Source organism: Rousettus aegyptiacus, unplaced genomic scaffold (assembly GCF_014176215.1).
Source record: "Rousettus aegyptiacus isolate mRouAeg1 unplaced genomic scaffold, mRouAeg1.p scaffold_m13_p_5, whole genome shotgun sequence".
Taxonomy (NCBI): domain Eukaryota; kingdom Metazoa; phylum Chordata; class Mammalia; order Chiroptera; family Pteropodidae; genus Rousettus; species Rousettus aegyptiacus.
Window position 1 is genome coordinate 9,746,865 of NW_023416308.1, and position 14,628 is coordinate 9,761,492.

Sequence of the window (14,628 nt, forward strand, 5' to 3'; positions counted from 1 at the left end):
ACCAGGCTAAAAGCTGTTCCTTCTTGCTGCAGGGTCAGCTGAAAGCTGATAGTGAAGGGGGAAAAAAAAGAGATTCCTGACAGTTTCCGAAAGTGGGACTCTCAGGTCAGCGGCGAGGGGAATACTTAGCAAATTGGTTCACATTCTTCTTCAGAAGTCATAATCATTCCTACTTCTTCCTAGCTTCTCCGTGAGGAGAAAATGAGTGAGCACAGGAATCACAGGTGCCAAACCCGAAGGCCAGTGCATTTTCAGAGGGGGCAGTTGCTGCCCTTGCCCGCTCAGCATCCTTGTGCTGGGAGTTACATCACCCTGGCTGTTGGAGATCCTTTCCCCTTGACCATAACCAGGCTGGTCGGTGGACTTGACGCCATCCCACAGCTTTAGGAGTGAGCCCGTGATGCAGGCCGCATGTATTACTTCTGACTAGAGTGACTGGCTCAGGATAGACATGAGAGTGCCCCATCGGACCCAATACTAGCTCATCCTAGGACGTTTTTCTGATGCGCTTAGACCCGTTAAAATGGAAGTTTAGAGTAACCACCATAAAAGGGGAGCCTAACTAAGAATGAAAGCCCCAAGAGGGAAATCAGGACTATGAGGTGGAGAGAGAGAAAAAGAGCATGTCCTGATGACAGTGAACTCCTGGATCCAGCTATTCCTGAAGCCCTTGTTTATACCTAGATTTTTTTTTTTTTCAGTACACGAGGCAGCAAGTTCCCTTTTATTCGCTGAAGCCAGTGTGTGGTGGATCCCTGTTACTTGTTTCAGAAAAAGCCCTGACGAATGCAATCTTAGAGGTCTCCAAGTCAGACACCCCTCTTTTACCAATAACCCCACCCCTCTGTCTGGGTTCTGTGGAATTTCTCAAAGGAAGAGAAAGTGGGTACGTAAGGACCTCCTCCTCTCTCTAGACCACTGGATCCCCCACACCATACATCTGCTAAGTTTACACATATGCAAAGGCCACATTGTCCCTTGGAGCAAAGCTCGATTTCATAGTCTCCCTCCCCATCCATTATCCTGGACACAGGATCGCAGACTGCTTGGAAGGGGTCGTGATAGAAGAGTCACCTCGGTGTGGATGAACTGCGCTGTGGGCAGGTTAGCCCCTGACAGAGGAGACGGGCCCTTGGCTTCTCGTGATGACCAACTGTGAAGTGACAGAGAAGCCTCACGGAAAACCACACTGCTGGGGTTCTTCCTGTACCCCCAATGATTAGGTCTTCACCATGTGCCCGACACTGTGCTAGAAGTTGACATGCGTTCTCTGATTTAACCTTGCAACCACCCTATGAGGGAGTCCCGAGACTTCTTCTAACTTTGCAGATGAGAAACGGAGGCTCAGAGAGCTCACTTACCCACGGCCTCACAGCCTGTAGGGGGCACAGCTGGGATCTGAGACCAAGTCTTGTTTCGCTCGAAGTCTGGGCCAAATCCGGCCCACTGCTTGTTTCTGTAAATAAAGCTTTATTGGAACGCAGCCCTGCCCGTTTGATGGCATAAGACTGCGTTCAGGCTACTTCGAAAGGGTTGAGTTGTTGTGTCAGAGACTGTGGGCCTGCAAAACTGAAAATACTTGCTCTCTGGTCCTTCAGAGAAAAAAGAAGCTGACCCCTGGCTTGAATGTTCACATGGTGGTTTACAGCCCATGATAGCTCACACGTCTCACTGGCCCGTTTGCTCCTCACGTGCATCTGTGAGGTCAGGGAGACGACATCATTAGCCCGTTTTGTAGAGAGGTGTGGTGGTGGCCTGAGGTGTGCCTGATGCTTGGGGCCAGGCGTTGGGACAGTCCCTGGGCATTCTACTACATCACACTGCTCCCCATTCCCATAGGGTCCTGACGTGTCCCGAAGGGGGTTAGTGGCCTCCCGGGGGGAGCCGCTGATGTGCTGGTGCCGCTCACAGAGGCTCCGGGGGTTCCCAGAGAACGCCGAGGCCCAAGGCTGCCGGGAAGGCTTGGAAAAACAGAAAATAACGCCGCTGGCTGGAGGCAGGCTGGGCCCACGCCGGGGAACACCTAAGGACCTAAGACCGCAGGTCTGTCACGATGGGATCAGCAGTGGGGTTCACCCGGAAGAGGCACACCGGCCCCTGCCCCTGCCCGGACACCTCCGCCACCTGCCTCCCTCCCTCCCTCTCCTCAGCACTTAGCACCAAATCCTAGGCCTTTCTCCCAAAAGACAGGTGCTCCGGTTTCAGGGCAGAGGGGATGAGTCCTCCCTCCGCCCACCATCTCCAGATCATCTCTATCAAAGAACACAGCACAGAGCAGCCGGAAGGGCACGGGAGGCTGGAAGATGATGGGTAAGGAGGGGGAGGGGAGAGAGAAAGGGACCCTGAGAGGAGAGGGGGAAGCGGGCTGAGCAGGAAGGTGACATGGAGGGAGAAAAGAGGTGGGCGACACTGTTCCAGGGGAAAACGAACAGAAAAAGAGACTGGCTAATCCAGAGGCACAGACAAACGGACGGACAGACAGACACTGGGACAGATATGACAGGGTCGGAGCAAGGGAAACAGGGAGGGGAGGAGAAACACGGGGAGGCGGATACGGGCGCCAAGGGCCCTCGCCCCCACTCCTGCCTGGAGAGGCCCTGACTTTCAGCGGAGCGGGGAATTGCTTGAACAGAGGCCTCGATCTGAGCAGCATGGGGCACCGTGAGACAAAATCCTCAATTTCCAAGCCCAACGGTACAGATCACAGCCCAAGCTGGTAAGTGTCCATCCCATTTCCCTGCCCCTACCGATTGGTTCAGAAGCAAGCACATGGCCACCTGGGTGGAATCAGCCAATCTCAGACCTAAATAATCTCACTTCCCACTATGGACCTTCAGAACAGGGAAGGGGTTGGGGCTTCTGGGGTCATCTTGCCACCACGTAAAGCCCAAAGGTGAAGCCATCCTGGAGAAAAGTAGAGCTGAGTGATATAGAGAGACAGAGTCCTGATAGAAACTGAGCACCTACACCCAGCCATGCCTGAAGCCCACATAAGCCCTGGACTTTTCAGTTACATGTGCCCATAAGTCACCACTCAGGAAAAAAAAAAAAAAAAGTTCACGTTTGATTATCTGCTGCTCGTAACCATGAGGAGTCTCAAGCTATATGTCAGGACCACCATGCAGTGATAAAAACCTGCTGACTTTCCAATCAATGAAATAGTTTAGGGCGGTTTTGCTTGGATGCTTGCTTCTCTGGTCAGTTAGGGCAGGAGAATCATCCACAAAATCCCACAGATCCCATCAAAGCCCAGCCACTTCAGCTCCTGCCTCGGCGATGCCAAAACCAGCCAGCTCCACAGCTCAGGACGGCAACGAGCGGAACCCTTTCTCCTTCGTCCTCTAGATCCCAAGTGGCCGAAGGCTCACAGTGCCGGCCACAGAGGGAATGCTCAAAAAATGTCATCGTCCATTCCGAAACACCTACGTGTGTTAGCTCCACACAAAGCACCGTGGATACAGTCACGAGCAAGACGAGACTAGAGAGGGGGCAGGGGCCAGGCCGCCCGGGACCTCGAAGGCCATGTTAAGGATCTGGGTTGTCACACCTGTGAACAATAGGTAATCATGGTAGAATTTTATTCTAGGTTTGGGGGCCAGATTCTCACTTGGAGATCACTTTGATTGATTGGCTTTGGGGTCAAAATGGATATGGAAAGATCCATTTGGAGACTATTTCATAGTTTGGACCAGGGTGGTGGTGATGGAGAAGGAGATGGAAAAAAGTGGAAGAAGAGAGGTTGAAATTTTCATCCTGTTAGTCAAATCTGGCCCCTGGCCAGTTTTTGTAAATAAAACTTTATTGGAATCCAGCCACACTTACTCGTTTTGTTATTGTCTATGGCTGCTTTGTGCTACAAAGGCAGAGTTGAATAGTTGTGATGGAGACCATCTTAACTGAAAATATTTACTATCTGTACAGAAAAAGTTTGCTGACCTCTGACTTAAAAGGTTAACTCAACAAGACTTAAGAGATGGGGTATCATGGTGAGGAAGGGCCAAAGGTCACACTTAAATAAAATATAGACTTGCCCAACTGGGTAGATATGCAAGATGGGGCCACTGGAGAAGACCCAGTTATGTTGCTGTGGGGGGGAGTAAATCTGACTGGAACAATCCACTAAGCCCCAAGCCACTGTCTCAAGGAAATTAGGGCAGGCCGGTTACAGGCAGAGAGCATGTGCAACCTGTGATCTAACGGTGCCGTGTTTTCTGTTCTTGGCACTGGTGCACTGTGCAGCCTCTAAGCGTGGCTTTCTCCTCGTGGACTATCAGTTTCCTCATCTGCGGAATGTGGACTCAGGAGCGCGGGTAAGGAGTATGAATGCCCGGTCTACGCTGTATAGTTCTGTAGCTGGGTTACTTGCTATTTCTTTTCCCGTTGCTATGAAATCAGCTTAAATCGGAGAATTCCGCCCTAAGGAGTGTCCGTGGGACCAAGGCACAATCAGACTCAGGACCTGATGACAGGGAATGGGGCTGCCCACGCCGACTGTGTGTACCTGACGGAGGAGAAGGGCTCGCTCCAAAGGAGACGAATGCCTCCCCCACCCCTCCCCTCCGCCCCCGGCTCCTGACGCCAGCCACTTACCAACCAATTTTCGTTGCTACACTTCCTGGTGGGAGCGATCCTAACAAAAGGTCTAAGGTTATCTATTGCCTGCTGAGCCCAAACTGTGTAAAGCAGGAATAGCAAAACATGCAGGCAGACCAGAGGCGAGCTGATGATAAAAACCCGGGAAGCGGCCTCGCGTTGTACACACACACCCACGTGCGTGCACCACACACACACACACGCACGCGCACACACACACACATCCATAGCCTTCCAGACACACAAAACGCGTCACCTGTTAAACAAAGGCATTGCTTCCTTCCTCTGGAGCACTCTGAGCAGCAGCAAAGACTATGGTTTTGCAACCATCATAGCGTCATGGAGAGAGCCATTAGCTGGACATCGGGGGTCCTGGCTTCAAAGCCCAGCTCTGTTACTCCGAGCAAGTCCCTTCTACTCTCTGACCTCAGTTTTCCCATCTGCAAAATGAGGGGGTGGACTCGATCATTTCTGAGGCCCCTGCCGGTTCTGACCTCTCTGATTCCAGAGCAGAGGTTAAAACCGGAAGCCTCACGTTCAAATACAACCGACGGACAAACCTGTGGGGGTTATTTAGTACTGCGTCATGCGACATTAAAAGATTTTTTCATTGGGTGCCACCACTGTTAAACTGGGCGATTTCTCATAAAAGTCACGGTCTCTGACTTCTTATGAAAAATTCAAAGATCTGGCAACCCGGGTTCCTCAAAGAAGGGAGGTACCAAGGAGGACACAACACCACTTAAGTAGAAGTCCCGCCCAAGAATGCACAGCCGGAGTCTAACCACAAGGAAACATCGCACGAATCCAAACTGAGGGAGGTTCACTAAAGCAGCTGGTCTCTCCCCGTCAAAAGATGACCAAGTCACAAACAGCAAAGGCTACGGGAATGTTTGAGCTTGACCCAGCTGCTAAATGGAAAGGTGATCCTGCGTTGGGTGGTATGTCAAAAAAAAAAAAAAGAAGAAGAAGAAAAAGGAGATTATTGGGTCGATTGCTGAAATTGGAATACGGTTAGATAAAAGTCTGAATTCAACGTCAAGTTTACCGAATCTGGTCCCTCTGTCTGGTTATGTAAGATGGTACGCACCCTAGTCTCAAATGGTTCGTAAAGATAAGAGAGACAGAAAATGGGGTGGGGGTGGCAGATTAAAAACTGATTAATCTGAGGAAAGGGGGTCCAGGAGTCCTTTGTATTGCTCTTGCAACTTTTTTGTAAGTCTGAAATTAAATCGAAGTAAAAATCTAAAAAATAAAAACTATCGTGTAACCAACAGAGTGGTTCTTAGCCTGCAGAATCTTCTGGAGGGCTGGTGAAAACTCGGACAGCTGGACCCCTCCCCCGAGCTTCTGATTCAGCAGGTCTGGGAGGAGGAAAGCAAGAGTTTGCATTTCCAGCGAGCTTTCAGGGGATGGTAACGCTGCCGGTCTGGGACACATTTTGAGAAACCTAGGTGCGATCTAGTTTAAACCATGGGCGTGACCATCGAAAGAACAAGACCCAGGAAGAGTTGTTTAAAAGGACGACCGGGAGAGGGATGCTGCAAGGGACCCATGTCTTTCGATATAAACACTTCTGTATCATTTTATTTGCTTCCAGGTAGGCATGGTTGGATGCCTACGGAGCACCTAGATCAGCGTCTGCCTGGCAAGTAGCACACAGTCAGTATGTGTTCGGGACCAGCTTGGGACCCGCGTTTCTAAAATACAGCACAGACACCAGGCGACGCAGGTGCTTTCTGCATCTGTTGGGGGGAGGGGGGTTGGAGGGAGGGCGGGGAGCAGCATTTCTGCCTCATTCTTGAGAAGACGAGTTCTTCGGGTTACTCCCATGGTATATATGGAATCGCCCCCACCGAGTTAGGTCAGACCCAAACTTCTTAAAATCCCCCCTAATGCCGAGACGGGGATGCGCGGTTCAGGCAGCAAACTTCTGTCAAGACACGCGCCCTTCCTCCCCCTCCTCCGAGGTGGGTAATGAACCTTGGCTTCAAGCCTCATTAAACCCCCATTATGTAATCGCCCCCATCCTGAGTCTCTTTCAAACCCTTCCAGTGGCTGGTTTCTTGGGAGTACAGAGTCTGGGGTCATCAGTCTTTATTGCTACTCGCCGCCGCCGCCTCCTTCCGCAAACCAGACTTCCGACTCGGCGTCGGGCACACGAGGCCAGGCCCTCGACCGAGGGTCAACTACCTGTCACCTGCGCCCCAGGACAAAGAACAGGAGTTGCTCGGAGAAGAGATGAGGCGAGAGCAGGGTGAGGTGGAGCCAGGTGAGGGCACGCCGTCTTTCAAGACGCCTCGTGAAGGACAGTGTTTCCTGAGACAGGGACCTCATACGAAACCCCAGCTGGTGTCATTAGGACCAAATGGGGAAGTGTAGGAATCATCAGTCACTTGTTCCCCTTGGTCGCTGCTGCCCTGACATGTTCAACCCGCGCGGGCAAGCTCGTGAAGAAATGCCCGCAAGACCGCAGGTGGCGAAAGTGCCCAGTCATTTCTCATCTCGCACCAGAGATGTCCAGGATGAATGAGGCGCAGACGGGAAGCTGTCCACGACTCAGTTCTTACGGCTGATGTCTGCAGCTGCCCGGCCCCTAAAGCGACGGCCAGCACCTCGGACAATGGATGCCCTGAATACCAACACTGCGGTCCTGTGGCCTAATGACGGGTGAGCTGGCGTGGGTGCTGCTCTCGGAGTGAGCACAGCACGCTGGTGAACACGAGGCAGCCTTGGAGTGAGCCTGTCTGTCCCCCACAACACAATCTCTCAAGGGTGCCAGGGAGACAACGCGAACAAGTTAAGGCCCCTACGTGATGAGCAAGCAAAATTCAGTGAAGACAAGATTGCGATTTCATTCTGCAAGACTGTAGGATGGTGGATTCGTATGAGGACAAACCCCACCTCCTTCCTGACTGTGTGACCTGGGGCCAGTTACTTAAACCCTCTCGGCCCCGGCTTCTCCATCTGTAAAATGGGGGCAATCGCAGTACCCACCGTATGGAGGACTGCGAAGCGTAAGTGAGATAATGTAATTGCTTTGCCCGAACTGGCAATGCTTGGAACACCGTCAACACAGAATTAAAATCAGTTGCTATTCTGACCATTTTCATCACTGTTACAAGCCATTCCATCACGTCACCTACGGCGACAGCTCCCACAGCCACCCTCTGTCGAGGCTCAGTATTCTAAGCGCCGGCCCTGTGCCAGGGAAGTTGCCTGCCTTCCTCGTTTCGTCCTCGCTACATCCTTGCAGGGTAGAAACTGACTCGGGGGTTTGGTGACTTGCTCAATGACATGTCAGCAACCACTTAGTTGCTATAAACCCAAAATCACTTCCATCAGCTGGTAACGAATAATTACCTTCCAGCAAGGCAGCGTTTTTTTTTTTTTTTTCCCCATTCTGAAAAAGCCTCTTTACAGGGATCACAGAGGTGCCTGACCTAAGTCAGCTGGGATCACAGATAAACCTACAAGGACCCACGAGCGCACAGCTTGTTGGACCAAAAGTGGTCCATCGGTGGACGGCATCCAATCAGACAGCACCAGGGGAGCGTGGCGTGCCCAAACGCAACACGGAATAAACATGGAATAAACATGCTAAGTCCACTGTCCTCTCCTCCTCCTGGAGGCAGATCCACTCCTGAGTGAGCGCCCTCCACGTTAAGCAGCAGAATCTGGTATCTTGTGTTTTGTCCATGGCTAACCTAGGAGACAGATTCTTCCATGGAGACCGGTGGCTAGGACTCCGGCCATCCTCTCCCTCCCCTGCTCATCACGCCCACACTAGAGAAGTCGAGAAAGCCCCAAGGATGTGAAGTCCTTCTCCCAGCCCATCGGAGGCAGCCGGGCACCCTGAGGGTCTGAGGCTCAGCTATTCTAAGGTCAGATCGGCCCAATGCTGTCTCCGGGCATTATGGTAACAAGGTGGTGTATCACCTCTCTTCACTGCGAAGCCACAGCCAGAGCCGACAGTGACAAACAGGCCGACGGGCTCAGCCTGGCAGGGACACAGTCTCCGGGGCCCCCTTGGCTGGGTCAGCGGGAGGAAGGGTGGCACAGAAGGTTCTCCTCTGAAACTCAGAGTGGCGAGAGAATGGGGAGCCAGCGAGGGGGAACCAGCACCTGGCACCTGTGTTCTCCCGGCAGCCCCGCCCAGGGTCCCCGCAACCAGCATTCTAAGTGGGTCGAAAGGTGTGCCTAGGAAAAGCTCAGTGGGTAAGTCCTAGAATCGCAGAGTCTCCGAGCTCTGAAATGGGCCGTCACGGAGCCTCTTACTCTGCAGCCGGGGAACCTGGGACTCGGATGGAGAAAGGAATTTGCTGCACTGAAGAGACGGAATGCAGGCTAGAGTCAGCTCCGGGTTCAAAACCTACAGCATGGGCAGCACCGTTCACCTTCTGAGCCTCGGTTTCCTTGTCTGTATAATGGGAACAATAATGCCTGCTTCCGCGACTGTGGTGAGCCTTAACTGTGACAGGGCAGGGACAAAGGTCACACGGGCCATTGGTGGCAGCACCGAGACACCACCAGAGCTCCCCGATTCCCAGTCGGGAGCCTGTGCCCCCAGGCCGCCTCCATCGAGGACCAACAGAAATGGGGTTTGTCCATGGGGTCCCAGCTACTCTTTGGGGTACACACCCCTTCTCCCAGTGAGACTCCAATGTTATCTCTTTCCTTTCCGGGAGGTCAAAGGGTGACGTCTTTACATTCAAAAGCCACGACTGTCCAAAGAGGCCACTGTGCTCCTAAGGTCGCTTAGCGCCAAAAGCTGATTTTAATTAAGGACTTTACTCCCACCCACAGGCAGATGGAGAAGTCACTCCTCTCAGACGCAGACCAGGGCGGGCGTGACAGCCTGGGCCCTTGGTGAATTTTCACAACACTTTTTGGAAGGACCAGGGGTATAAAATGCAAGTCTTTGGGTTTTGCTTTTGGTTTGGTTTGTTTTTGTTTTTGTTTTTAGCAAGCTACAGATGTTTCTACTCTGGGCAAAACTGAAGTGCAGAGCTGTGGCCAAACCCTCAGAGGTGGCCACGCTGCTACTTGTTCATAGCATGGAGATGGCCAGAGGCAGATGGCTGCCCGGCAGCATGCCAAGGTAAATTCCAAGCATCCTCAGGGTCATGGGGAAGTGTGTGTGTGTGTGTGTGTGTGTGTGTGTGTGGCGGGGGGGGGCTGGCCAACTGAAAGGCATTTAGCCACAGCCCCCCAAATTAATCATGGAGCCAGAGGACATAAATGCTATTAGGGAAAAGGTGTAAATAGAGACCACAACAATAGCTACCCTTTATCAAGCACGTACTGAGTGCCAGGCACAGTGCAGACAACGTGACCTACGCGAGCTTATCTAACCCTCACCACCATCTATGAGATGAATCTACTGTGATCCCCATTGCACAGACGAGGGGACTGAGGCTCGAAGAGGCTCTTAACTTGCTCGAGGCCAGGCACACTGCCCGGCAGTAGCAGAGCTGGGACTGGGAGCCGGGCATGCCGGTCGTGAGTGCTATTTTGATTTGCTCGATTCAGGGCCTGCACCCCCTGGGCGCTAAAATAAGCCAGGCTCTGGCACTTCTCCTAACTGTCCCCAGGGGTCTCTTCTGGTTCCAGGCCCTCCGCTGGTCCCTGCAGTGCATACATCTACATTTGTGGGCTGCAAATGCAGTTCGCTGTTCCGCCCGAGGTCGACTGTCCAGCTGGACTGAGGCACAGCTTCCGAACCCAACGACCTTGACGCTGGACACACATAAGCCTGAAGTTTAGTACATGTGCAATTCTCCTGGGAGAGAATTAATAGATTTCTTAAAGGGGCCACGGCCTCCCTAAAAAACAAAGTGCAAAAACCCTACGTAAAGGGAAAGAATAGAACCCCATATTTAGAGCGAGGCACCCGGCTGCATATTTGAGGGGTCTGGGTTACCCAATCACACGTGTTGACTAAGCCCACACACCCCGAAGTTAGAAAGAAAGAACCAGATTCAAATCCTAGTTCAACTACTGATAGCTGAGAGATTTGGGGCAAGTTCCTCGACACCGATAAGCTTCAATTTCCTCATCTATACAATGGGGATAATCGACCTGGACCATGGGTCATTCTGAGAATCGAATGAGACCCTGTGTAGGCGATTAGCAAGTACTGGTGCTCGGTAAACACTAATGTCACTGCTCAGAAGAGCAACACAAGAGGGACCCCCTGGGGCTGTACTAAGGGCCTGGGGTTGTTTCTTCCACACTCTAGCCACCCCTTGCCGCCTGAGTTCCCAGTCAATAGCAACTCTTACCCTCGGCTGGAGGGCTGGCTGGGCCTTCTTCAGGGGCTCCCCGCTCTGACCACGTCTATGCCTGTTCAGCAAAATGGGCCTCTGGGCAGAGAAGATTAAATGCCTTGTAAGACCTCAGCCCTTGATTACCAGAAAGTTCCATTTGCACTCAGAGCAATAACCGCTTTGTCTGCAGCAGAATTCGCGGGAGCAGAATGTAAACCACCCCAGGCCGTGCTCAGCCCAGTTTGAACTCGAATACATCTTTGAGATGTAAAGGTTACGTGTGTTGACCTGCGTGGGGTGGAGAAAGAATTACAAAATGTAATCACAGACGCCTGAGCCACAGCAGAGGAAAAAAGAAAAAAAAAAAAAAAAAACCTGTGACCAGGCAGCCGAGAAGCAGAAGAGAGAAAACGTCGCTGTTTTCTTTCCTTTACCACCCTGCCTGCCTGCTTCCCTCTGTCACCCCTACATACACCCGCGGGCAAAAAGCGTGGGGGCCAATGACCACGGCCAGTCGCCCCCCAGAGCACCAATTCAGCCCCGCTTTGGAGGACATTTCACGAGCATTCTCACCAAAGGAAAATGAAACGGGGGCGTGTGCCCGGCGCGGCGGGCGGCGTGCCGCGGGGCCGGGCGACTGACTTACTTGCGGAGAAGTTGGCCTCGGTGTGGACGGGAGGGGTGGACGGCAGGAAAGGCCCGTGTCCCACAAAGAAGGAGCGCAGGGAACGCTCGCACAGGAGCGGGGAACGTTGCTGCGAAGGGATGTTCTCGCAGCTGCCCACGCTGCTGAGGATCTTGAGGTTCAGGGGTTTGCTCTTCTTCTTGGCTCTGAAAGGGAGACGGAAAAAGAGGAGAGGGAAATGTATCCGCACGCACGGGAAATGAGAGCACGGGGCCCCAGTCTCCTGAGCATAAGCTGAGGTGTTCTTCCTCCAGGAAGCCTTCCCTGATACTCCCGAGACCCCACACAGAGAAGTTTTGGAAGGAGGCCATAAGCTTTCTGGCGCTGATACGCAGTGCGAAAGGGGCTCGGCCAAGAGGGTTTATCCTTACCCTTGGAAAAGCCCATTCTACCATGGGACACAAACAAATAGATGAACAATTATTTATTTTTCACCTGGGTCCTTAGAGAAGCTCTAGAGGGCCAGGGTCGAGTTCAGCTCCAGGCTCTAAGCTGGTGTCTGCCTGCACATCTTGAGATCCCAGGACCCCAAAACCCTGTGGCCAACTGCACTTTGCCCGTTGGCTGTTGGAAGAAGACGGCAAATCTAGGTAGACCTCAGTGAGCCCAGGGATCTGTATCAGGGCGGCATCCGACCCCTACTTGTTTTTCTTCTCCATATTCACAGCCTCCCATCCATATACAAACAATAAACCCATTTCTGCAGAAGTTAAACCTGATGACTCCAAGAGATGCAAGGAGAGAGACTAAGTCTTAGGCAGGACCCCAGCACCCGTTTATTCAGGACTTCTGGCACCGAGACCCTCTGCATAGCCCACCCACACACCTGTCTGGTTCTCTCTCCAGACTCTACCAGAAGCCCCTGAGGGTGCCTTTCTTAGGGATGCAGGAGGAAGGGTGCCCCCCCAAAACAGAGGCTGGATCTCACCGGGCATCTCAGGGGCAGCTGCAGGGATGTAGGAGGGTTATGCTGCAAAGGGGCTCTGGGTGTCCCCCACCTTTCGCCCCTACTTCACCTTTATACCCCATAACAGTGTCACTCGGTGGGGGGTGGTGAGTGGGTCTCGCAATCTGGTGTTCAATGACACGATTCTGGGGCCAGACTCTCCAGATTCAAATACTGGCTTCGCCGCCCTTGGGTGAGTAAGTTAAATTTCTGTGTACCTCCGCTCCCTTATCCATAAGAGCCCTTCTTCATAGGGTTGTGGACAGCTTTAGATGAAATAATCCCTGTAAGTTACTTAATACTAAGTATAAACATTAAAGATTATCCTTAATATTATTATATAAGGGGACTATCTGTCTGATAGTTCCTTTAGAAGAAAGAATCTGAAGCTATACATAGTAGAAGCTTCCAAAAATTCTGGTCATTCTAGGGACTCTTCAAGACCCAAGAGATTAAATGGCATTTTTTTGGTACACCCTGCACCTAGCAAAGTGACTCTGCCGAATGATGAAATGTTTGTTGAATGATCTCTACATGGAAAAAAGGGAGGAGGGTAAAAGTGTGCCCGCCCTCAGCTCACAGCCTGTGGTCCACGGTCAGCTGTGAATCCACTCAAGAGGAGAGAGAAGGGTGATGCTCCATCTCCACCCCGTACACAGGCTCGGTCCTGCCCCCTGGGATAAGCCCTTTGCCTACAGCATGGAGCATCCAGGGTAAAAAGGTGAGAGGCTTAGCCATGATCCCTAGGTCAAAGCCGAAATAACGATGCCAGGGGATTTCAAGATTCTCTTTAGATTAGCACTTTCTTTCTCTCCTGGACATCTTCCTTGCAACCAGATAATGAGAAGATGAAGTTCGTCCGCTTCCTACAGGGTCCTTCACACTGAGAAAGGGGCGAGGAGGAGATACCGAAGGCTGAAGGCTTCCAGCCTGCTGCTGATAAAGCTTTGATCTGGAACGAAGGGAACGCGTTCCTGAAACGGTACACATAGAACAGGGACACTGTTTTCTTTTGTTTTTAATTTTCACTTTACCAAACAGGAGGCTTCATCAAAATCGTAATAACAGCAGTTGCTATCAATGCTACTCTGATCTGAGTGCTGCCCATGCCCCGGAGGGCTACATCGAGCTTTTCACGGGTCATCTCATTTAAGCATCACAGTGATCTGAAGGGGGGGGGGGTTGTTCTCTTCTCTCCATTGACAAGAACGCTGATGCGTCGAGAAAGTAAGCAATGTGTATGACCAGAAGATAAGGAATGGGTGTGACCGGATTCTCCAGGTCGATCCTGTGCGCAGACCGCCATGCACTCTGACACTGGCTGTCCCGTGGAGCTCGATTTCAGACACGTTCGGGCCAGAGGCGCTGAAATGGCTACGTGCCACAGGCCCTTCTCTCTCTAGGGCTGAGCCATCTCACTCGCAGATACTGAGAAAAATGTTGTCACAGAGGAAGCAGGAGGCGCAAGGAACCTGGAGAGCCCCCAAGGCCTGACTCCCACGGAATAGCAAAACGGCCCCTTACAGAATGTCTCGACCTCGCTGCCTGGTGAACTCCTACACATACTCCACAGCCCAGTTCAAAGGTCGCCGCGTCGGGGATGTGCTCTTCCTCCCCCACAGAGCCCACTGATCGTGTCCCTCCCCTCGCTCTGTCGGCACCCGCGGCCCCCGTCACGTGCTGGGTGAGACCCGAACCCCGTAGCGTGGCACGCAGGACTCACGCCCCGCCTCGACCTGGCCCCGCGGCCCTCTTCCTTGCCCTCGCACTGAGCCCCAGCCACGCAGCCTGTGCCATTTCTCACCCCAAACCCTTGGCTCATGCTGTCCCCACCACCTGGAATACCCTCCCTTTCTTTGCCTTATTAATCCCCATCTGTCTTTCATGACTCAGCTCTGGCGTCCTCTCCTCCAGGAAGCCTTCCCTGATATTTCCCCTTCCCTCCTGGCCTGGGTTGATTGTTCCTCTTCGATTTTTTTTTTCCCTAAAATATTCTGGATATATCTCTGTGGCTGTAGTTTCTTAGTTTTCCAACTTCGTTTCCATTTCCGTCTCCCAAATGGGCTGCGGGCCATTGAGGACAATGAGTCTGTATTGTTCATTTTCCTATCCTTGGCAATTAGCACAGAGCCCGA

The 14,628-nt window shown here is 52.3% G+C and overlaps 1 protein-coding gene across 3 annotated transcripts in view; it reads right to left on the bottom strand.

Moving 5' to 3' along the window:
• KSR2 (kinase suppressor of ras 2) overlaps window positions 1-14,628 on the bottom strand; it is a 336,358-nt gene that overhangs the window by 140,287 nt on the left and 181,443 nt on the right. For all 3 annotated transcript variants that reach the window (XM_016149513.2, XM_016149511.2, XM_016149512.2), the window contains exon 5: window positions 11,509-11,693. In XM_016149513.2, coding sequence (XP_016004999.1) covers window positions 11,509-11,693 — 185 coding nt within the window. The remainder of the gene's footprint in view (window positions 1-11,508; window positions 11,694-14,628) is intronic.